Raw genomic sequence first — 24819 nt, forward strand, 5'->3', positions numbered from 1 at the left:
GGAATGTGAAGCATGTGTGACCTGCACAGCGCTGAGAGAAAGTTAGCAGAGCTAGCGAGCAGCAAGCATGAGAGGGAATGACTAGATCGGCCTGGGGTTCTTTACCGTTTTCAGCCTAAAACCCAATATTCAGGACAGTAGGTTTGCACTGGGCCCCAAGTTCATTAAAATACAGAAACACTGTTGTCAAGTGAGGACCCAGCAGAACCAAAGCAATTACCATATGACTTAGGTCATATACATTAGGCCATGAGTGGAAGTAACAAAAAAGGTCTATAAGAATCATACGTTTCTATGTGTGTTGAGACGATTGCACCTATAATTGATCAAAATTGCCACAGCTAGCAATTCTAAACATATGAAAGACAATAAAACAAAAAAAAAGCAAACCACTAACACAAAAAACACAATGTTTTTTTCTGTCTTAGCTACATGCAACTATGCCAAAAAGGAGACAATTACCTTGCCACATGGAATAATCTTTTCGATATGACTGTGCTACAAGACAAGTCTATTCAGGTTGAAAGAAAAACGCAAAACGATGATTTAGTTTGTTACTGGATAATATGTGAAAGAGAAACAACAAGCAAAACACAAGTCTTTACAAATCCTTTCATCAATGTGCAGAAAAGAGAAATGCTTGCATGTAGAGAAAAAACAAGGGGTTGATTGTAGACTTGTTACTTGGCACTGTGACCTCTTGACACCTGACCTTTGACCTTGTGACCATGGTTACCCTCTAGCTCTCTACTCTTAATGGCTGCTCACTGAACCATAACAAGCTACCCAACCAGTGACGACGACGTAAGTGTGTGTGTGTGTGTGTGTGTGTGTGTGTGTGCGTGTGTGTGTCAAGTGTGACAAGCAAGTTAAACTGGAGAGACGGGTGGATGTCGAGGCTCAGAAAGGTGGATGGGGGAGGAAGGGAAGACAGCGGAGGAGTAACTGGGAAGTTAGAACTCATCGTCAACCTCATGCAACAGTGAGGTCGACATTAAAAGTGAGACTTGTGTTATGCCAAGATCTGCACGTCACTTTCACCGTGAGAACATTACAGCACTGATAAAACCTTTGCTGATAAGATAGGAGATTTATCTACTGCAGACTCCTTGACCCACACACACTCTGATAGCAGAAGATAAGTCAATCACTGTTTACAGTTGATGACATAATACTATCTGTCATTCATCACTGAGAGGGCAATAGACACTGAGTGGAGAACTGATAGGGGAAAAACAGAGACAATTACTCCTTCATGCATACACCTTATTTATTTGATTTTTATTGTATGTACACACAAGTGTGAACACACAGACAAAAGCAAAGTCCTGTAGCATGCACAGTGTGCTCCATGATGTCCCTCAGGGTTTTTTGCTTAATAAACCAACATAAATCATTTTTTTTCAGATTTTCAGCTTAAAATTCATAGGAAAAGCATCTTGTCTTGTGATTGTGAACGCTGCAGGTACTCACAACACATGCACATATGATACAACACGGGAGGCTATGTTTTTGATTGACTGTATCTCACAATACAAAGAAAAATGCCACAGTGGAACCTAAAAAATGTTGGTTATATGAGAATCATGGTGTAATCTTACAACAGCACAGACACAGGAAAATGTGCTGCTGACATGTCAACTTACCAAATTTCCCCTCAGGCATCAATAAAGTATGTATCCATCAATCTAACTGTCAAGTGCAGTAGAAAAAGTGAGGTTATTTTGAAAAAATGGAACTAGGAGTAGAGTTCTGCAGGATACCAACGATATGATTCATGAGGTCTGTTGCCCCATTGCCAAAGCGCTGGGACTGAAAAAAGATGAGAAAACTTTATCTGTCTCTGGAAGTTTCTTCTGACCATTAACCTTACCATGTGTGTGAAGAGTCAACAGTGGCAAGACCTTCACCATCATTTCTCAAACTCTGGGCCAAGAACCAGGGCTATTCCTTGGGATGCTCTAGGCTCTGGGTCTCTAGGCTTTTCAAGCATTAGTTTTAATGTTTCCAGTTATTACTTTGAATTATAGCAGTCCCTAATATGGTTTTCAGAAGACCTAACCTCATATCATCAGTCTGTCTCCATTGCTATGCTAAAGCTAAGAAGTAAAAGTAAAAATCTTTGTCCTAGTAACTCCTTAATCACACAGAAAATGTCAGGAAGTTTCTTGGGAGGCATTCCACTTGCTAGTATAGCAACACAAAGGAGAGGAAATATAAAGTATAAATATAAGTAAGTATGCTTGATAAATAAACGTTATCCTGGTTCTTTTTTTTTTGCTTGCCAGAGGGCAAATACATGTTAGACAGGCTGAAAATTAACAACAGCCAACAGGTAAATGCTGGAAAACTTGGTTTGTGGCAGCTAAGTTTGTCTACTGCCAGGTACTTTGGCAGCTAACCAACCATTGTGTGGAGATTCTGTTCAAAAAACAGGGTAAGGGTGTGTTCACTTTAGGCTGTTTTTTTTTTTCAACCACATTTTTTGCTGATAATATGAAAAAGCAGATCACGTGATGCATATTTTGTTTCCCTAACAGCAAATGCAAGGCATAGGAGCTGCCTACACTGCATAAAAGCCTGCCTTGCCTTCTTTTAATTGTGATTGGTCGGCAAGTTCCACGTCATGTGATCCTGTCAAAAGTTGCACTTTTCTCAACTTTAGAAAGCAAAGCACACTTTTCATTGACCACTTTCCATCCACCTTGTGGCAGCTACACATTGGTGTGGAAGTGTCAGCTTTAAAACACACACACATACACACAAAAACAGAATAGTGTGAACGTGTGAACATGCCGTGTGTGTAAACTGCTAGGGGAATGAGAAAGTTAGTGTACTGCCAAGGTGTCAAGCCAGTCAAACCAGGGGACACCAAATACAGATTTCCTTTATCAACGCAGATAAGACAAACGCCTGAAAACAAGCTGTGCAGGGAAGGTGAGTTAAAACAGACGGAGTAATGCCGCCCTACACCATCTGTACTGCACTGTCACTGCTCAGTCTGGTTGTTCTCAGCACCTGTGTGATGTTATCCAGGCTACTGTGACAGAAAACTGTCAGAAACACGGACAGGCTGGAGGGCAAATCCGCTCCCAGCTGAAGAAGCTTTACACACACCTTCAACCCCCCCACCCAACTCACAGGTATGAATCTTCGGTCAAATTACCTCTCACCTACAATACTGCCTCCGGGGGGGGGGGGGGGGGGGTGGTTTAGAGGAAGTGTCATCATGCAAGGTCTCCTCTCCGATTCCAGGTGCCGGTCTGAATCTACTTCACCACACCACCGAGCTTTGACAAGCTTTCACTCGCTCTGACTGCGGTTACCAGGCCACCTTTTCCTACACTGTTCTACTTCCTACCTACACCACCTTCAGTATGGACACAAAGACCAGGTTTAGCCCCAGTGAGCTTGTCCCACAGACATGTAAAAGACAGATAGGAGTGGCCTGTCCCACATTCAAATCCACTCAAGATCAGCTCTGATTACTATCGATCCAAATAAAGCTATGTACACACACACTATAACATGTTGTCCAAATTTAGTCCCAATTAGGCCATCCAACACAATTTAGATGATAGGGGTGAAAATCAAAGATCAGGTTCACTTCTAGTTACCCTGTGCATAAACTTTGGATCAGCTTACCCACCTACCCAATCCTAAAGGGGGACACTTACATAATTTTAACCACATTTAGCCCTGATTAGGGGAAATTAGGTGACGGTGGGGATACTTACTACTCACATAGGACCAGATATATATACAGTATGTACTATGTACCTACGTACTCATTGAGAGAATTACACAGAAAAGTGTAGCAAGGCCTGTTTTAATGGACTACTTCCCTCAGACCAAACACTCACCCAGAGCTAGGAAAAGACTAGTGGTGTTTGAACAAACCATGGAAACTATAACAATGAAGGGGAGACTGTGTGTGTGTGTGTGTGTGTGTGTGTTTTCTCAACAAACAAGCAGGATTTGTGCGTATGTGTTTGTATCTATGTGTGCGCAGAACTAGAACAGAGAGCACTGTACAGATCTCAGCCCACCATCTTCTCTTGGCACCAGTTAGCCTTTTGTTGTGGTTCCTGCCAAAAACAAAAGGTCCATATCCCATCCCTCCATCCCTTCAGTATGGCCCTAAACCACTGGCCCACTTTGGAATGACTGGCTTTGATACACTCCGAGGCCCAGCAGGACTAGCCAGGGCCTGCTCAGAAGCGATGTCTGAATTCACTCTAAAACCAAAAAATTACAAGGATGGTTTCATTCCAAAATGCTAGATATGCAGTTTAGAAAAAATGTAGCTACATACAAAAATACTTTGAGTTGTCGCTCTTGGACCTGTAGTGGAATCCAGGCTATTTTAGGTTTATTTCAAATGCAGGTCTACTTTCAGGAAGGGTGGAGCACACAACAGAATGTATTTCTTCCAAGTATCCACCTAAATTGCTGCGGAGGGGTGATGGCAAATGTATGTATTAAGCATTTCCCCGCATTTCCCGTTAAATATAAGGCGCATATTGCCACACTACTTTTTTAGTAAGTGTGTAATTACATCCAAGGTCTGGAGTACATGACCAAAGACCTGTGGTTAGTTTTTCTTTCTGACAGGGTGGTGTAGTGAGTCAGGAGACCGACCATCCTTCAACCGGAAGGCGTGGGTTCGAGCCCACATGACAGAGAGCTTCTGCCCTGCTCAAGTGTCCGTGAAAAGGGAATTTCTCCTTCAGGGAAGAGCATCACAAAAAAAATGATAAATAGGCTATATAGGGCCAACACATTCCTATATCAAGGCTTCTAATATTTATCAAGCAAGCCAGGGTAGGAGTGCAGATCTAAGGTTGTGATGTTTCAAATCATAACCACTGTGAGCTGATAGCTGATGACACCTGTACTGTGAAGATGCCACTCTGTTGCTGTGTGCAAACTCTATGTATAGTAATTTACAACCTGTAAGCAAGATATACAAATTCCCCATAGTTTGAGTAGGCACGCAATCAAGACCGTAGACAGAATTCTTTGAGATAAGCACTCATATTCTAACAAATTTGGTTAATCTGGGCCTAGGCCAACAATGCTATTCTGGGATATTAGTTTGGTTTCCACTTCAGAGCCAAGCAGTGGGGCCAATTACATTATTCATGTCACTCAATTCTCTTCCAGATAGCATTTTTGTGATAATCCTTGCAATTCATTGCCAACAGAGATGAGTTATCAGCAGGGGGCGGAGTTAAAAATACTGAACAATGCTTTTAATTTTGAGTCCTAAAACTGCGGCACTGGTCCCGACAAGCCCCACCTGGTTCCACTGAGTAAGAGAGTGAGAGTGTCTGTTGTGAAGGCAGGGCCCGGCCTCTCCCTGCTCTCTCCCTGCTCTCTCCCTGCTCTCTCCCTGCTCTCTCCCTGCTCTCTCCCTGCTCTCTCCCTGCTCTCTCCCTGCTCTCTCCCTGCTCTCTCCCTGCTCTCTCCCTGCGCTCTGCCATCAAGTGCTGCACAGGCATTCCAAAGGTTTGTCATAAATGCAAACAAGTAGGTGGAACTTTCTGACTGGTTGGCTGACGGACTGCTAGTAGGTCGGCAGACTAGCTGGCTGGTTGGCTGACTAGCTTGGCTGACCGCCTATTTCTTCTGCACTATTGTGGAAACAGGTCGAGTGCATTGTGTTTGGACAAAGAGGCCATGCACGACCCACAACAAAAAGTGACATCAGCGCAGAGGAAAAAAACAAAAACACCGCAGGGGAGCGAGGGAGGGAGGGAGGGAGGAGGAGAAGAAGAAAGCTCCCATGCCATTTTACCCGGAGGTGCAAGGAAGCTGATATTCAGCTCATTTAGACCAAAGCATTATGGGAACAAGCCGGCAACATGGCAGACACTGACAGTTGGAGCTGTTTCTAACTATCCCCAGTCTCTCAGCCGACCCACGAACAAGAGTGATTATCTTACATTTCCTTGTACGTATTCCAAGTTCCAAGTTCCAATATCAGTTAATATGCATCTCTGAAAATGAAAGTCAGCATTAAATAAGCAAGTTGAACCTTTCTAGAGGCTGTATTTTCTGCTGTTTGCAGTTCTACCAAATTTTACCTATCACGGCATGATCGATCTTAATCTAATTCAGCACATCATTTGTTTTAATAGCTTCCTTTTCAGAGTTCAAATCATAGTGCCGCTTCGCTTGATCATAAGAAAGGTGCTTTGTAAATTCCCCCCACAACATTCACCAGAATTCACAAATACAACTTGAAATGCCTCCAGCCAGACAGCAAGTACTAAATACACATCACCCCCACCCCCCTTACCCTGCTGCGGACCATACAAAAAAATAACAAATTCAACTACCATCTCCAAAAACAGCGCTTCAATTATCGGTGAACCTCTCTGGGGAAAAGAGTGCAGCTTACATGTGGTGATTTATATTATATTGTGGTATCCAGTGAATGCTAAGAGCGCCCTTGTACACTTCACTCAGCTCGGGGGCCTGCTGGCTGCGGAGAGGCCTGCTGAGAGGGATTGGGCCATTTCTCCTTAATCTCGGAAGGAATTTTTTTCAGCAACGCCAGAACTCCTCAGACATGATTAGGAGAGGAGAAAGGGAAAAAGATAGAGGAGAAGAAGGGGAAGAAAGAGAAAGAGAGAGAGAGAGCGAGAGAGAGAGATGGACAGAGAAACAGAGCAAGAGAGGGATAAGACAGTGAGACAAAGACAGACAGGAGGATAGAGACAGACAGAGAGAGACAGAAATGGAGATTGAAACAGATAAAAGAGAAAGAGAAGGAAAGAAAGAGAGACCACACAGTATAACCACCCCACCCCTATTCCAGTCAATGCAGGTTAACACAAGCAGCTGGTTAAAAAGCAGTGTTGACGGCAGTTGAGCGTGGTTGGTCTTATTTGCCTATGCATCAACAACTCTAAGCTCGCATGGCACAAAGACACCTATTGTCTTATGGCAGGAAAAGAGGGCCAAGGCCTATGGCTGAACATAATGTTGGACTTCATGGATTTGTAATGAGATTTGTAATAATCATACAAATGTGATGATGATTTGCCCACACTGCATGCATAGACAGCACAACAGTACACACAGCTAGAGGGGAAAAACATGAATGGATGTCATCCCGTGATCTCCCGTCTCTCTCAACTCTTACACTTACAACCAAGTATTCACACACACACACACACACACACACAGGAGGACCTAGTGATCTGATACAACTTACGTTTCTCATCATCTGCATGAACTAACGATGCTGCTCTTGACAGAACATCCAGTGGTGTCTCCATGCTTGGCTGCCTGTGAGAGGGGAGGACACCATGTTGAAAATGTACAGGTTGTAAACTGTTGTCTTCTAGGCCTACATCTACATGTGGCAGAGGTGGGATCGTTTCACCAAAGAGCAGAATAAAAGGTGTGGTAGATGCCTAGAAGATGGGGCGTCCTTGTCATTTTGTGCTCCAGGCCTATTACACATTAATCCAAGATCTTAAGGGCCTCTAATCACTCACACAAAAAATATAGGCTGCTGTAATATTCCCACAGGGACTTGAAATGTGTCTGCGTTACTGATCAGTGAGTTTGTAATGACGGTTTTGTACTTTATGGTATTTTATCTCCTGTGGTATCACTATAATATTCCTACATTGACTTTTAGTGTCCTTCTAAAATGTATTATAGGATTATTACAGTTCTTTATCATCAGGGAATACACACAGAAGTGATAGGTGTATTTGCTCCCACCAGTGACTATTTCAGATTTAGGCTAGAGAAGATTAGACAGACTCTTATTAAGGTCTTACAATGTTGAGTCCCAAGTCTACACTATGCTATGAATGGTATTTTGGATAAAAAACGCTCCAGCGCGCTTCCCTTCCCACTTTCTGCATTCCTAAGATACCTTTCTCTCATTTCTGCAGGAAAAAGGCTTTTTAAGCAACACTCAGCACAATCAAGTATTTGGTCTGCTTCAGCCTAAAATGTAAGCTTTTCCAACGCGCTGGGTTTCTGCTGCTACAGCTCACAACACTGTCTACGTGGTGGCGGAATGAAGAAATGAGACGTTGACAAACACGGCTTTTCAAAATAACTTTGATGAGAGCGGCTCAGGCAAAAAAACGAAACCGATTATTTTCGTAACAAGTGCGGGCAGTTTTACCCGCGGTAGCCTATTATATTGACCTAACTCAGTGGTTCCCAATCTGGGGTCCTGGGACCTCAGGGGTCCTGGTTCAAGGGGGTCCCCAGCAAAATGAGGATGGATTCAATTTCAGTGTTATTGCATTCACTTTTAGTTGGCGCTATGAGAGAAACCATAATGACTATACAGATCAGAGGTTTCACTCACTCTGCTGTTATTTCCCTACTGAAGCTACATACAGACAGCAGAAATCTCTGGGTCTGAGGTCTGAAACATATCGACAAGGGGGTTCTTGACATGAATAGTGTGGGAACCCCCTGCTGTAGCCTGCCAATTCATAACGTGAATGAAATTTCAACAGGCACCTTTACATAACAGGGCGGATAGTATTCCAGCTCAGTATTAAGTCGAGTTTCCACGCGGTGTTAATTCAGATCCTGAATATTTCACAAAGGCTGGCAAACTGTCCCACACGGGTCAACTGAGGAGCGCAGTGCGCCGACACTCACCCTGCAACCCGAAACAATGTAACAAGTTAATGTTAGTCGCTGCAATAATACTAGTACATACCTCCTTCAAGCGCCACTTTGGTATCTTCGGTATTATAATGTCCACAAAAAAACAAAACAAAAACAGAACAAAACAAATCCCACAGAAACAGAAAACAAAAGCAGCGGCTAAACGGTCTTGTACGGGGAAAGACAATAGTAGCTGGGCTGTCGGGACAAACTTGGTTGTAAACGAGGAAGAGGAGGAGGAGGGGGGCAGGAATGCCTGGAATGATGGAATTCAGTTCCTAGCAGGTGGTGAAAGTGAGGGACGCTGATTGGTGGAAGCTTGAAGCAATGATATCAGCATACATTATGATAATGAGCCATTACATCACATCCTTTGGCGGTTAGGCTACTGTCAAATAGTATTTTTTTTTCCTTCGGAGACTCAGTGATAGTGAATTCCTGGACCGAGTGAAAACAAACTGGGGGGTGAATGGGAGAAGCGAAGTGCCTTTGAGCAAGGCACTTCACCCTCAGCTGCTGGGTGGCCAACAGTAGAAGACATGTAGTTGTACTGGGCAGCTTCTAGGTGGGAATGTGTATAATTGTATGAATGTGAAGCAAGGTGGTGCTGAAGAAAAGCGTGTGTGCTCAGAAAACCTTCCCTAAATACATAAAGGTTAAAGAACGCTGTAAAGGCTGACAAATACCCAGTAATGACACAAATACAAGCCAATACAGTCCTATTCATCAGTGGTGGTAATATGAGCCTACCTTAAAATGAATCATGTGTGGGTTACTGTGGCCACTTTCAAATAGTTATGACCAGTGATGTAGTGGTAAATAGAAAGGTGGGTAAAGGTGGACAAACAGACAACCATCTGTGCTTTTGTACAAGGCTACAGAGTAATCATGAATCATATTATGTATTAGAAACAGTTTATTAAACCCATTTCTTGCAACTGCAATACATATTAACACACTGTGTTCAACAGGTCAGTGATCAGGACAGTTCAGTCAAAGCACCATAACCATGCAGAAACAACCAATGCATTCACCCATAGAACGAAGCCCTAAATATGATCATGTCATATTAATAGGGGATGGTGGGGAGTTAAATAGAGACGTGCATCTCACAGTTTCTGTTAACAAAGAGGAGACATTTATTCTTTTGTAGCTACCATGCCAGTTATGACTAGGGCTAAGACAAAACCCTCCTAATAAGTTTGGTTTCTTCAATGGTGGCTAACTTCTCAAAATAAGTGTTTTCCTATTTTCAGCTGATAAATACTCAGAAATATGGTACTATCATCAAAACATCATTAAAAATTGAAGCGTTAAGAGATGAGATGAGATTTTTGAGATCTTTGGCCGTTAGGGAGGAACGATGGAGAGGAGAGTGGGGGATAAGAAATGTGTGTGTGTGTGTGTGTGTGTGTGTGTGTGTGTGTGTAGAAATCTGTAGCATCCATCCACAGCCTCATGAAGACACAACGGTACCCTCTCATAGAGAACAATGACAAAAAATCTCCACAGAAATATCATTCTCAATTTCTGCACTATTTCAGCATCTTAGCTACCCATCATCTCTCAGCTAGGCAGTACAGTCCATATATTAACTGCACAGCGTGACACAGATATTGTCCAAATCTTCTGCCTCAGGGACGTGACGGACAGGTAATGTAGATGTTTGACTACAACCGAACACATTTCTTCATTATACTTTTGTTCCTTGTAGCACGCTGTGTATTCCGCATTGATTTTGTACTATTTTGCTAACCCCATTGACTCCAAATGTAGCCAGCGTAATTGTCATCCATTTATAAAAAGGGTCCACTCTGTTGTACTGTTAAAACTCATTCAGTCAGACTCCTGACACCTTTTTTCTCCTTGTAACATTTCCACATCTCTTCTGGCCCACTGTTTTGCACGATCAAACTCAGCTTTATACATGGTCAGTGAGATCCCATACAGACTATGGAGTGATACAACCAGAGGTTAGTGTGTGATTGTTAGAGCCGCAGTTCATCAGGGTGAAGTCGGAGGGATAGACGGGTGCCTGATGTCAAGTGCTTGTCTGTCTGACAGTCACAGAGAAAGACGATGCCTGATAAGCAGACAGGATCAGGACGGCTGCGAGAGAGACGGCTTCCTCCTCCATCCCTTCCACATCTTCATTAGTTTCTTGGAGCTGTACGACACTGTCTTCCACAAGCCTGAGGAGGACAGAAGCACACAACATACTGTATATTGATATCCCGTATTGTATTGTAAGAACGTTATCTCTACAGTAAAACACTGTCATTATACAGTGACCATTTTAAGAATAAACTTTAAAAATGTCTAGTTTGTATATAATCACAAAATGTGTAAAGGAAACCAAGAGTTGCAAAAATGCTTAAACACCATATTAAGGAATCTGAAGCACCAATGTAGAAAGTAAATGAACATATCATAACATGGCATGACAATGTATAATCTAGGATTTTGATAATATAGCAAAGGGACAGAGAGTTAGCATGCTTACCAGCTGTGGCAATGCCTTTGACACTCTGCGTTATACTGGAGGACTTCACAATGGATGAGATACCTGAGGAGGAGCGAACACACGCTCAGACTTTACATTAAGCTCATAATTATATAGGTCATGACATTATGAAACACTGTATATCTTGACATACTGCGGTTTGATTTAATGACTGCATGCTAATGAGCTGAGGGAGTAGAAGCTACCGAAGGGAAGGATTTTTCCCCTCTGGAACCAATATGGGCTTGATTGCTTTATCCATCCATCTATCTTTACAAAAATCTAAACATAATCACTTTTTTTCACTCATCAATATAAACAATTGGCTATCAGGGTCCATCCATCCATCTGTTCATTACACCGATTGGCCTGATAAAGGCGTTACGAGTAAAGGTCAACTCCTACACGATTGACATGAAACTTGCTACACAAATCCAGCTATCCTTATAAATTATTGGTGTATTGACAGTCCTATAATTAAAAGTTAAAATTTTAAACTCAAACTAGCCCCACAGACTCGAGATGGCGCTGTTGAGTCTTGACTTTCCTTTACATCTCGAGTCCCACCGCGGTCTGCTGTTTTTATCCATCACTCCAATTGTCCACCCCACTTTGCTATACACCAACAAAAGAATTAAAAGTCCTGAGCTACCTGTGTCAGATTTTTGTCATTATGCCTCCTTCAAACTCCTTTACTCTGTCTATTCATCTGATCAATTGCCTGCTGTATGCCTCCGTTTCTACCTTCATGTAAGACAGCACAAAAGTAGGGGACCACCAGTAGAAGAAAGATATTCTACACACATTTTTGTGCGTGTCATCCATCTTTCCTTGTGTGACAGCTCCATCTCCTCTAACCATCCCTCTCTACATTCATGTTCATTCATTCATGTCCAGCTGCACAGACTAGATTCTACAGCAGATTCTCATTTTCTCCTCGTCTCCTCTCCTTCCATCCTTCCCTCAGTTCTTTATCCCTCCATCCCTCCCCTCCTCCCTACCTTGTTGTACAACAGATCCACAGTCTGGGTCCTGAGCCACCTGCAGCAGGATCTCCTCCACGTCTCGGTTCTTCCCCGGAGGGTCAACCAGCCTTGTGATCCTTTGCTGCAGGGTCCGAGGCAAAGCCATCAGCTGGACAAACTGGCCCTCGGGGCTCTTGTCTACCTGCACACACACAAACGAGAATAATTAAGTATGAATTAACAGAGATACATACAGTAAACTCAACACCAGCAGCTGGACCAACTGGCCCACCCACAAGTCTCATCTAACTGGAGAGACAAAAATGAAGAACGATAAACAAACAAGAACAGAGTTAAATTTAAAACGGCCCAAGTGAAAGCATTATGAAATACTAATATTATGCCGTTTTTGCCATCTGTAAAAATTAGCCAGTAGTTGTACTTGAATCTTTTAATCTGCCAGACAGCATACCGCCTCTTCTAATATGTTTGAAATGATCATTAGAATGAGGTCAGCGCAGTAGGGATCTCTCAAAGGCCCCATCTCTATAAGCATTCTTAAACATTTTCAGCCCGGGATCCTAACAAAACGGAGTCTTGACCTTGGACCCAGGCCCATTAAAACAGACAAATATTCATGTCATGTGGGGACCCATGAGGCACAAGCTCATAGCCCATTTTGGCTTCTCATCTTAAAAAACAAGAGTCTCTGAGAGTGGACACAGTGGTTTCAATTCATTTTCAAGTGAAAATGTAAGACACTAAAATAAATTTGCTTAATTACAGAGCATTTATACTATTTTCTAAATTTGGATGTAACAAAGTGAAGCCATAAGTTCTTCCAATATTTCAAGTGAAATATTTGACTGAAATCTGCATCCTGAGGTGATTGCATTGACAGGGAACTGAATCCAGTGTGCTAGCGCTTTTTAGGTGCTCAGGTGGAGGGGTGATTGGAGTGAGTGAAACTACTTTAAAACCTCCACCTGTTAACACCAAAGTAATGTGGTAGCACGGTGTTGTTGGACCTACCAACTGCTGAACAAAATGTTTAATTCATGCGTTGACTTAGCCACTACAGTTAGAAAGCCACCAACCTACTTCCTGGTATGTGGATGTATAGCACGCCAACCTAGAGCTGGCTCAAGCTTGTGTGACTTCTACTGAACTGCCTGGTGTATGAGCGCAGACTGTATTTCCTTCATGCAGAGCTCTTTGGGTTCTGCACATCCTAAACAGGGCATACCGTAATTACCCTAAGCACTGCGCATTGCAAAAAGCGCCTCGCACGCACTAAACCAAACAACCAGCCAACGAACACATATAGGGTTCTCCTCCCAAGCATCTAAACATGTTATTCCAGGACAGTGTGATGCCTGGGGAGCTGAGTATTCTCTTTTCCCTCTGTGCAACAGAGGAGTGGCAGAGGCAGTGGAATACAAAGACAAAATGAAACCTTATACCTGACCTGAAGATGAGTGGAAAGGAGTGTCTATTCTTGCTCTTGAGTGCGCGTGCACACACACACACATACACACACACATGCACAGAGACACACACAAATTGTCCATGCTGTGCCAGCTAATATGCAAAGGAGGGAACAGGGCAGTGTGCCAAGTCAGTCACACCCCATTTAAAGTTTAGCACCGAGGTTGAGAGTACACTCTGTCCTATTCAGGACAAGGCTGTGTCATTTTAAGTTTGAAACATCATAGACCTACTGTGTCTCAAACTTGACACATGAATAATACTTCAAGGCAGTACAGATGAGACATTTTACCAACAACTATGGCAATCAGTGTTTTATAAGCAATATTTCCTATTTCCAGTGTTACCTAAGGTTTCCCAAATATCATATCACCTTAGGGGAAAGAATTAGAAATAGCAGTCTATCATGAAAAGAGGCCTATCGGGTTTTTAAGGCTTTCAATCCAGTTCTCTTACACCGGTATGGTGGGTTCAGGGTGTGTAAGGACAATTTCAGAGGTGTGTAGTCAAGTTAGCAGAGCATCAGATTGTATTGCAGATACCTTGCATCTCCACAAAGTCTACTTTTGAGGAATAAAACACAATGATTTCCCATTAATGCCCACTGTAAGGTAAAGGTCCACTGTAATAAAAAAAAATTGGAGACAGTACATTTCTGCAGGACACTGACAACAGTCACATAGCCCAAGCTGAGCTGCGTTTCTAACATATCAACTGAGATATTAAGAGTGTGTGTGTGTGTGTGTGTGTGTTGCTTCACCTCTAGTCTTCCCTGTTGAGGCTTGTAGACCACTTGAGGACAGTCCTGTAGGATGTTGCTGTACAGAATCCGGAAGTGCTGAATGTTGTCTTTGACAATATTGGCCACCTTGGATTTATCCTCTCCAATCACCATCCTGAAATCCCCTTAAAGGGTGTGGACAAAATGCTTTTTCTTAAGGGAACTCAACAAAACACAGAGGAAATAAAACCTTGCGTTTTCAACATAACACTACTTGCACTTCAATGCCATTGCGAAATACTGAACTCAATATTGATTTTTTTTTTATAAATGTGTTCTGCAAGCTGAAATGACACTTCAACTTCACCTCCAGAGGGCGTAAACGTGCAGGTGGCATGTGGATAGGGATAGTTAAAAGAAGGGGGAGGAAGAGAATTGGAGCAGACAGAGCTGTAGCTGTCTGGCACTTGACAGTGGACCGCAGCAGTCAACACACATTTTTTTCAAACAGCTGAAAAAATGGCAACAGCATCAAACAGTCCACCACATCTTGAACTGATTCCCAGTCCACCTGCACTGGTTGACAAAACTGGTGCCAGCAGCAAAATATGGAACTACTTCACAGAGCAGACAAACGGACACCAACCGACAAAGCTCCTGTGCTAAAGTTGCTACAAAGCTGTCCACATCAACTGTGGTAACGCATTGCTTGATGGTTTTGCTTGTTTGCTGTGGTATCGATTCAGTATTGACTTTTTAGATATTAAACTAAGCATTGGTAATGAAGTCAAAATTCTGGTATCCTAACAACACTAATAAGTCCGGCTCATTAGGCTGATGATACCAGCTGCCCGCCCCCCACCCCGCTCCCCTTGTTAGCGAATTCTTGGCATGCAGCCCCCTTGTTAGGAAAACACAAAGGAGAACATGAATTTACCTGCTCCTCGTCCACCTCATTACATCTGAACAAATCATACCGGATACTTCTCTGCCACAGGGTGCTTACAACCATCAATCCAACTACTTTCAACCATCCAGCTCGGAGTGCGCATATCTGCAAAGTATTCAACGTTTTCGGAGCACCCAGGCCAGAGCTACAGCGGAGCCGGTGGTCTTATTACCAACAAGGAAACCACAAGCTTGGATCCTAATCATCATGCTTCTTTGGATATGATGAGTATGGGAACAAGTGTTTGTGTATGTAAGAGAGAGAGAGATTTTTTCCAATATCTGCATGTAGAATGTTTATATCTGTATGGTTAATTAACTGATATGGGCAACAAGCATTTACACATGCATGAGTTTAAATTTGTAGATTTTTGTATGGTCTAGTTACCAGCATAGGAGAGACCAGCTATCTGCAGGAAGAGGTCTTCCTCAGTGAAGCTCTCCGGCAGCATGAGGAAGGAGGCCGTCACGGCGCTCTTCAGGTTGCCCACCAGAGCGGCACGCAGCTTCCCATTCTCACTCTGCACCAGCATCTTCACCTGCATGGAAACACACACACACATGTGCACAAGTAAGCATGGACGTGTGCATGCTCACATATTTTAGAACAGCCTACCAGAAATTTTATTTAGTAGTAAGATTTTGTGGGTAAAAACAGATTTGAAATATCTAATATTTTCAATGGAGGTGCATTTATTTACAGTAACTAACTAAAAAGGACAAAAATCAACTGCAGTATGGTCCTGAACCTTTTAAAATAAATATATTTTCACTTTTCTAATATATTTTTTTATAAGTTTGACAAATATTTGACAATAATTAGACAAAGATTAACTGACTGATTCAGAAGTCTGTCCAATAACTAATTGATTAATTAACTGACTAATTTCATACAGCTCAGGCATAGTTTTACTGACTGATTCAGTAACAGTCTGATCAAGATACTGACTGGTTTGTGCAGGCGTCCAGCGACGTACATGGTCTTCCAGTGCATCAGGTCATCAATCAGAGACTCTGTACTGATCACGCCATATTTGATTATCTGAGAGGAGGAATAGCAGAGGACACTATGTTAATAAAGTAGTCAATAAATAGTAACAAGACAAAAAACAAGATTAAACCAGCTTAGATACCATGTTTTAGGAGAATGCCTTGTTTACACAGCTGCTGTCAAATTGACTATTTTCCATTAACAAAAGCATGCTACACTGAAAGACTGTTATACACACAATTTTGAGTTTGTTCACTTTTATGCCTATAAGCTGATGAAGTGTTGGTAAAAATACAGACTATTTACAATTATGAATTCCATGTGAGAAGATGTGGTTTGGACAGCTTGAAATTCACTTGAAAGAGATTTCATTGGAAAACAAGAGCTGAACAGCATCATCTTTTACAAAAAAAAGACAAAGTAATCATGAGGGACTCAGTGGGCTAGTGTGGCCCTCCAGAGGAAGAGAGAAAAGGAGCCATTATAGAACATGCTGAGACATAAAAAATGAGTATGACAGACTAGTGATTTACCCTTCCATCCACAGGCACCAGTGTGTTGTAGTACACCGCAGCCCCGTGGTCATTCTGTATGGAGCTGATCTTCGTGGGCCCCAGCAGCTTGAGGATAGAGTAGTGTTTGCGGTTCTGCAGCAGGTTCATGGTGTGCCAGGTCACGGGGTCGTCCACCGCAAACACAAAGTCCACCATGTTCTTCTGAAAGACGGAGAGAAGAACAGCATGACAGGGAGCACAGCACTTTTCTAAAACAAGGGAATGGGACTCAGCATGTATCAAAGCCTTATGTCTGGTGAGTCCTGACATCAGTAGCATAACATTTGCATGTGCTCCTAAGATAGTTTCATTTACTCAGTTTGTGTCCTAGGCTGAAAACCTATGAAGCCCTGTAGTAATGGCCACAGCAATAAAAAATAATAGATGATAAAGGCTCAAGTGTTGCCTCTGTTACAATAGAATATGGAGCAATAGCGCCATCCACCAGTATAAGGCTACATATGTTCAGACATTTGTATACTTCAGATTAAAAGATAATCGTCAGTAGGCGTTATTACTGAATGTCCGTTTGTATTTTAAAGGTTAGAATGGCTGTATTGCATTATTGCTGTAAACAATGTTGTACAGTTAACTTGCAGTATAGTGTCGTAAGTGGATAGTAGTTTCCCAAGGGTTGGAAACTGTCAGGACAGGTGTCACTTACCCCCATTTGACCTTGAGTGGTCCCGTGCTGTTTGAAAACGCCAGATCCATAGGCAAAAGCTAAACTGATGTCTTGGGGAAACTGTGACAAAATCCTTCTGTAAAGCACACCGGTGTTCTGCAAAGCTGGAAGAGTCATTTTGTTTTGAACTATGTTAGCTAGCCAGCGCTAGCTACTTTATCATCGGAATAACCAACTAACTAGCTAACTGTTAGAAAAACCCCTGCGCAAAAAAGCAATAAAGACATGTAGGACTTTCGGGGCACATAATGCCCCAAACTGCAGCACAGCTACTGATCTGTATTACAAATTATCCTCGCATAACCGCATCCATCAGGTCAGCTGAGCGCCTAGCAGCGCGTGTCGAGTAAAATGTGCGTCAGTCTGCTGCTGCAGCCTGTGGGCTCATGGGAGATTGAGTTTGACTTGGATAATAAGCAAGCCGAAATGATTTCAACTGATTTCTCCTGTGTATGATGATTACCGTGTCAGTGCTTTTGCACATATGGTTGAATATAGTCATTAATTGTAAATTAGGCTGCACAATGCTCCAAAATACATTTTAGTGCTTGGAAAATTGAAGGAAATTCGAACAAACGAATGTTAATTTAGCCAGCAGAGGGCGGTATGATACCAAGTTTAGCTTTGGCAATGAGGTAATGCTAATTTGCATGGATTTAATATAATTGCGCACGGTTAGAGAAGAGACTACCTGCTGCAGCCAGTGTCTGCTGCATTATACTTTGTGAAATTCCTATCAAGAGGAAACAAATTTACTAGTTACTAATGATGGTGAGAGTATTAAGCATATTTACCTAGGAACTCTGTGCCCCACACAATGTGACTATAGCTTGTGCTTTGTCTCTGGACTTTTCTCATAAAGCATAATATATCCCATTGTGTCCTGGGGTTGGCTCAAGAGGTAGTGCTTCAACTGAGCCATCATAAAGAGCAGTAGCCTACAGCCACAGTGCAACCACAAAGATTAAGCAGCAGTTAAATCTCTGTAAGTAGGACCATATTAGTCATAGAATAGAATAGAGTAATGGAAACAATTAAACTTCCATCTTAAGTCAGTAGCACTTAAACAAAAGCAATCATTATGTTATAGTATTGGAATGTTGAATTCACAGTCATTTATCACATTCAGTGAGAGGACTGACCTTCCAATCAGATTTGATTTTCTATCCATGAGTTTCATATTCAGCGGCATGTTTATAGTGCTGACAATTAAATTCCTTATTGCATTATACATTTTGTAATAAATCTTTTGAAATGTAATCATGCTGACATGAAGATGATTGCTACCGTCGAGACCCAGACCTCAAACTCGTATTCGGTAGCAGAGTTATGGACTTACCAAATATTGCATTTAAACCTGAAATTTACAAAAGACCCCTATTGATTTGAAAGATTTACAACTCGGCCTCGAGATGCTAAAAAAGTCCACACGCCTACACCCGTGAAAATGAAATGAAACTTGAGCATGAGAATAATTTCTTGTGAAAACATGTTGCAGCAGTATAAGCCAACAGGCAGGACTGCAGGCCGTCATCAGTCTTAACCACTGCAGCAGTCACTAGTCTTAAAATCGGCCTAATGTTCACATCTATTTGAATACATGAATACTGAATGAGGATTCATGACAATTAGCAATATGTCTGCAGCACACTGTGGAATTGTCAAGAGTAGGACAAATATTATCTTCACTGTAATTGCCCTAAGCCATCTTTTCATCCAAATGAATATTGATAAGGTCACTGAATCCTGACTTAACAAGCTCACTCATGGTGTAAAAGTGCCTTGTTAAGTCAGGATTCAGGGGTAGTGTAGCACTACTGGGACTAAAAAGGTCTGTTTAATCCCATACTACATTATGCAAATGTTATATTATAGTTCACTTGAGTGAAGCCTCATGGTTGTGACCCTAGAAATGTAAATTATGTCATACAGGTAGACCTATTCAACCCATAAAAACTAGTTCTGCCCACCTATTTCTTTCATGTTTTTCCTCCCTGTGTTTTATAACAAGTGTGATTGTTTTACCTTGTGATTCTTGTGAATCTCACCCTCATAGGATTCCTTCTATTATGTAATTCTCACACTTCTATGGACGAACGCTGCTGTATGTGATTACCATATAAGGACATGTACAATGGTTGTCATGAATAAAGCTATGGAAGATATACTGAAATGGCTGATTCAAAGATGGATTTGCCACCTATTGTATAGTTTCCTCGACCTATACAATGTAATTATGAGGACTCAAATATCTACAGCGTTAATATGTGTTTCATACTCAGTGTTGTTCATATTTTCCAGCAGTCGACTGATTGAATCAACTGGGAGTGATGTCCAGCGGTCTCTGTATGTGTGTGTGTGTGTGTGTGTGTGTGTGTGTGTGAGGGGTTAGCAATCAGACTGCAGCCTCTTCACATACACTCAGAGTGGACTGATGACAGACAGACTGATTTTGCCCCCTGCTTCACTTCACTTTGAAGATGTTTTATTTATTTTTTTATTTTGTTTCATTTTGTTTCTTTTCCCCCCAATGGCCCACTGGTCTGTCTTCCATGCTGTATGTAGCTGTGCAGCCGTCTCTTCTGTATCCAACTGTCCAGCTTTTTTTTGGGTGGCAAGACACACTTTTGGAAAAACAGCAAGATTGTGAGGAACATCAGATTATTGATTGCATGAAAATGACACACTGTGCCTTTCATGGCTCTGCAAGAAGGCCTCACAGCACAATTAGATGCCAGATTTCACCCAAATTGCAGTAGTTTGGATGAAATTCAGTGTGAAGTAGAGAGAATCAAAGCAAAATGATTATTAATTGTCACTGATTTTCTTGACTTTTTAGCAAAAACTCACAACATGCCTGTGCTTAAAGCATAGCACACCAGTTGTCTACATATGTAAAGCTTGTTAAGTAATAAGCAAACTGGTTGCAGGCAGGTTCACGGGAAAAAAGGTTTATGAATGTACATTTTTAACTAGTGTGAGAATCCTCCCATCCCACCTCTATCCATCCTCTATGTCCATGTGAAAGTGACTATAAATTATGGTATGAATGTCTGTAGCTTTTCCTTTGGAGCAAAAACCACCAACTAATCAAAGTGGATCAATTTTTGTTGTGATTAGACATTGATTTTATGATTTGAAGTAATTTGGGCAAAGCTTCTATTCAGTATTTCATCTGACAGTGCTAGATGAATTTGTAATACATTTCTCCTGGCGTCCAGCAAGCAGTGCAGCATGTAAAAGTTCTTCCTCTGCAAAAGCTTGTAGCCACCTCGGGAATTATTAATTTGGATGTCAAAAGCTTTGATAGGTATGGTGTGGCACAGCTTCAGACTGCAGTTCAGCCTGCAGTTAACTGTTACTGTTAGAACAGAAATATCTTTTATCCCCTTCGTTTTCATAGGGATTTCAGCAGGCACATTATAATAAAATTGCAGGAGGAAGAAGACAGATTGTGCTGATTGGTGAAAATCCTACAAGGCAATTGGGGCTCACACTGATATTGACACACACATACACTAAATGTGTATCAATACACACACACACACACACACACACACACACTACCTGGGAGAATCTTCTCAGCTTCTGCACGCCTGTTGCCATGGCGATTGCCATTGCTGCCCATGCCTAGCGATGGAGCATCAAAAGAAAATGCACCATTAACCACATACTACACACAAACACACACACACATGCACACACACAAAAATACACACTGCAGCAGATGTGTAACTGCACCATTCACAAACAAGTACTTTCATCTTGCTGCTCTGAAGGATTACAGTATCACTGAGCAGGGAATAAGCCAATGATATTCAGAATCAGGGAGTGAGAAGCAAGGCAAAGGCAAAACGAAACAGCAGGTTGGAGGTAAATTGAGACACAGGTTAGGATCTTTCCTGGCATGGTGCAGCAAAATGAAAAATAATTGAGCAAGTGAACTGGCTGCAACTGGTCAGAACCCTACAGTCAAATGTGTAATTCAGTGTATGAGGATAGGCAACATCTGGATACCTGTGAAGGCAGCATTAAACCAACCCGTCTGTGCAGCATACATAATGACAAATGACATAAACACATCCCAGTGATTGCACAGAATTGTTGGGATTTGCAAAACCAAAATCATTTCAACTGGTTATTTATAAGATATATTTCTGAGATGTGTTTCTTATGTTTTACTTCCCTTACTTTCCTACTTTAGAGAACCTTGTCAATTACCACTCAGATTAACAAGGTTCTATTGTATGTGTATAGGCAAACTCTATGCAATTACTCTATATTGCATTGTAGTGAAAGACTCAATCTATCAGATAAGGGTACTGAATAGAAATTGACATAAAATCAATATGTAATTTCAGCCAAGGTTGTTCTAGTTTCATGAGTTTGTTTTTCCACCTGGTTCAAATAAAAGTCACAAGCTTGCCTTTCCTTTTCATTTCAAACAATGTATAGACAGTGTCACCCCCCCCCCCCCCCCCCCCCCCCCCCCCCACCCCACCCCACCCCCCACACACACACACACACACCGAGCGGTCCCTGTTGTCTGTCAAATCTCCACCTCCTCCAGCTGGCTGGTGTTTGTTTTCCCACATGCAGTAACAACACCTGAGTCTCCTATTTCTAAATGTAAACCCATATACATTTTAACACAAAGGTAGAATCCAAGATAAAGAACCTCATCTGAATCTCACATCGGTGGCATGCACATTCTAACATGTCAACTTCACAGCCTGGGATGCCATTTTATGATAGCAGTGTCATTAAAACAATAACTCTTTAAACTCTACACAGTAACTCTACACAGTCTAAATATTTGTGTATATATAGTGTAGGTGTGAAAATAACATCAGCTGCACTCATTCCCCGTGATATGCAATGCTTCTCACAATATCCGATGCAAACTAACAGGAAAATGTAGATAAGGGGTTTGACACAAGTTTTAAGCTCGCCACTAAGTAGACAGCTTCTAGGCTTTTTGAGGGACAATGTTCATAGACTTCCATTCATTTTGGATGCTCATTCACTTTCACTCGCTTGTAGCTGTGGCAGTTACCTGTAATGGTCAGTAGATGGCGCCATCTCCGCAGCATTTTAGGTCGCTTTCAAATTTTTCCAAAATGGACCTAGTGTTGCGTATAACTATCGCAAAACAGACTGTTGCCATTGTTTTTGGTCGCTTAGCTATCATGCGTGTCAGATGTTGTGCCGTCGGGGAAGAAATTTCATAATTTCCCCACTTATTAAAAGATGTGACCATTGGCCATTAAGAGACGTTGACCGTTGGCTAGCAGCTAGTAGGACAGCTCAGTGGCTAACGTCAGCGAGTAAAACTTCTTTCCTTTGCAGCAAGCATTTCATCGCAGGTAAGAAGATATAGCTAGCTACTTAGATAGGTAAGATATATTATACTTAGATAGGTAAGATATGTTATATTTAGACAGTAGCCTTCATATTATGAACATTATTATTACAGTTGTCAGCTGTGACTCATCTGCCTGGGCTAGGTTTTAACTTGTAACGTTAGCTAGCTAAACAGGTCTCATAGCACAATGTTTTTGTGCAACATACATCCACAATACGTCAAAAATTTATAGTTTGTGTGATTATGAATTACCAATCAATTATAACGTTAAATATGGTGTGACTGATATTTTCTGTTATGTCTGTGATGTTACAATAACGGTTCTAGTTGCCAGTTAATTAGTAGCCTATCATAAGCACACTAACAGGGAACAATGACAACCCACTGAGCCCTGACTATTGTCATAGTACATAACAACTGTTTATATGGGCGATTCATTTACATTTTATTGTAGGGTCTGTTGCTCCAAGGAAAGGCCTAAGCAGGTTGCCTTGGGTCTTCTTGATTTTTGTCATTTGTGTGATGTCATCAGCTTCACCCAGAATTTGAAATTATTGGAAATTATGAATGTATATACTTTGATACTTGAAACTGTTATATTGGTCAGCCTCACAGACAAAACAGGTGGCGAGCTTGAAAGCATATTATGCTAGAGGTCTGAACTCGCACTATAATAAGCTCTCTACCTCAGTGTTTGCTGCACCCATATTTGAACGGTGCTTCTCATGTATGTCCCTGCATGTAAGAGACGGGGGGGGGGGTGGTAGTAAGTTTTTGCTTCTACCTGCTGTATGTGTTGCTGCTACCTTGTATGGACTGCTGCTAAATATGTTGTTGTATCTTTACTGTGGTGTATTAAGTATTGTGGCAAATAATGTACTTAATCCGGAATGTTATATTCTGCTTATAATTTAGAACTAGGCCTACTGCAAAAATATCAGAATCCATTGTCTTTGGCACACAACCCAATCAGCCAAGTATGTTTCTTTGGAAGTTGTGTGTGTGCGCGTGCATTTGTGTGTGTGTGTGTGTGTGTGTGTGTGTGTGTGTGTGTGCGTGCGTGCGTGCGTGCGTGCGTGTGTGTGTAGGCACGAGCCTGGTCAAATGATGCTTTGGGGGATTTGCTGCAGATGTCTGAGTTCTGTGTGGGTGTTTTAATCTTCTAGCTCCATCCATCCTCTCAGTCTTGTTAAAGATCATTCAAAGAGTCATCTTTCACTGGAGCTGCACAACCCATTAACACAATACTATTCCCTTAAGTACCTTCAAAGGGAAGAATAGACATTTTATTGGTAGGTTAAGTCAAGCACTTTTTCTGTACCTGCTTTTCTTAATATTTCACCTGAGCTATCATTATCACTCTAATGCAGGAGAGATCAGGGTGAGGTGACTTCGGCAGAGGTCTACCACTGTATTAGCCCCCTCTGAATACAGGGCTAGACTGCAGCATTATAATAGCAAAGCCCCATGATAACCCTGTTGCCACTTAGGTTACCCCCCTGTGTTTTCAATTAACCTGCCAATGAATCTGACATTACTCCCTGCAAGGCCAGCTGCCATTTATCCTGTAAGGGATTCATGCTTATCCATTATACCTTTCCCATTACATCTAGTCATTAAAGAAGACATTAATCTATTGAATGAAACTTGCATTGTGTCTAAATTAGATTGAATGAATAAGTAAAATATTGGAATTTGTAATTATTTACATCACAGTGAAGCTATAACATGCATTAGCCAGTGAAGAACCAGTGAAGCCACAGAAGGCTCCGACCCTACATCTACTCTGCAGTAGCAATTCAGGGTTTTCTTGGGGTTGGGCAGGCAGGGTGGTAGTATAGTGAGTAGGGAGACGGTCCTTAAAACACAAGTCCTGGTTTCAAGCCCTAATGACAGCAAGCATCCACGAGTCCTCCAGCGAGAAAAGACACTCAGTCCTTA

At 41.9% G+C, this 24819-nt stretch overlaps 2 protein-coding genes across 2 annotated transcripts in view; both read right to left on the minus strand.

Annotated features, from left to right (window-relative positions):
• The window catches only part of vgll4b (vestigial-like family member 4b), a 42158-nt gene extending 33331 nt beyond the window's left edge, over nt 1-8827 (minus strand). Inside the window, exons 1-2 of the mRNA XM_078283429.1 lie at nt 8711-8827; nt 7226-7299 (exon numbers count right to left, since the gene is read on the minus strand). Coding sequence (XP_078139555.1) covers nt 7226-7289 — 64 coding nt within the window. The 5' untranslated portion in view covers nt 7290-7299; nt 8711-8827. The remainder of the gene's footprint in view (nt 1-7225; nt 7300-8710) is intronic.
• A 729-nt stretch (nt 8828-9556) lies between these two features.
• On the minus strand, nt 9557-17831 carry tamm41 (TAM41 mitochondrial translocator assembly and maintenance homolog). The gene is made up of 8 exons (XM_071895268.2): nt 17493-17831; nt 16808-16990; nt 16233-16325; nt 15672-15822; nt 14375-14520; nt 12163-12328; nt 11162-11224; nt 9557-10850 (listed from the first exon to the last, which is right to left on the minus strand). Exons 1-8 carry the CDS (start codon nt 17628-17630, stop codon nt 10759-10761), a joined length of 1032 nt encoding a protein of 343 aa, XP_071751369.1. The 5' UTR covers nt 17631-17831; the 3' UTR covers nt 9557-10758.
• Between the last annotated feature and the right edge of the window lie 6988 nt (nt 17832-24819).

This window comes from Centroberyx gerrardi, chromosome 5 (assembly GCF_048128805.1).
Source record: "Centroberyx gerrardi isolate f3 chromosome 5, fCenGer3.hap1.cur.20231027, whole genome shotgun sequence".
In the NCBI taxonomy this organism is placed as follows: domain Eukaryota; kingdom Metazoa; phylum Chordata; class Actinopteri; order Beryciformes; family Berycidae; genus Centroberyx; species Centroberyx gerrardi.

Bases quoted from the DNA above. Each gene is read 5' to 3' on its own strand.
- tamm41 (XM_071895268.2), bottom strand. From the start codon at position 17,630: ATGACTCTTCCAGCTTTGCAGAACACCGGTGTGCTTTACAGAAGGATT. The intron at 16,326-16,807 runs GTAAATCACTAG...TCCTCCTCTCAG, and splicing joins TGGTGCCTGTGGATGGAAGG to ATAATCAAATATGGCGTGAT. The intron at 12,329-14,374 runs GTGAAGCAACAC...GTGTGTGTGCAG, and splicing joins CTCAACAGGGAAGACTAGAG to GTAGACAAGAGCCCCGAGGG.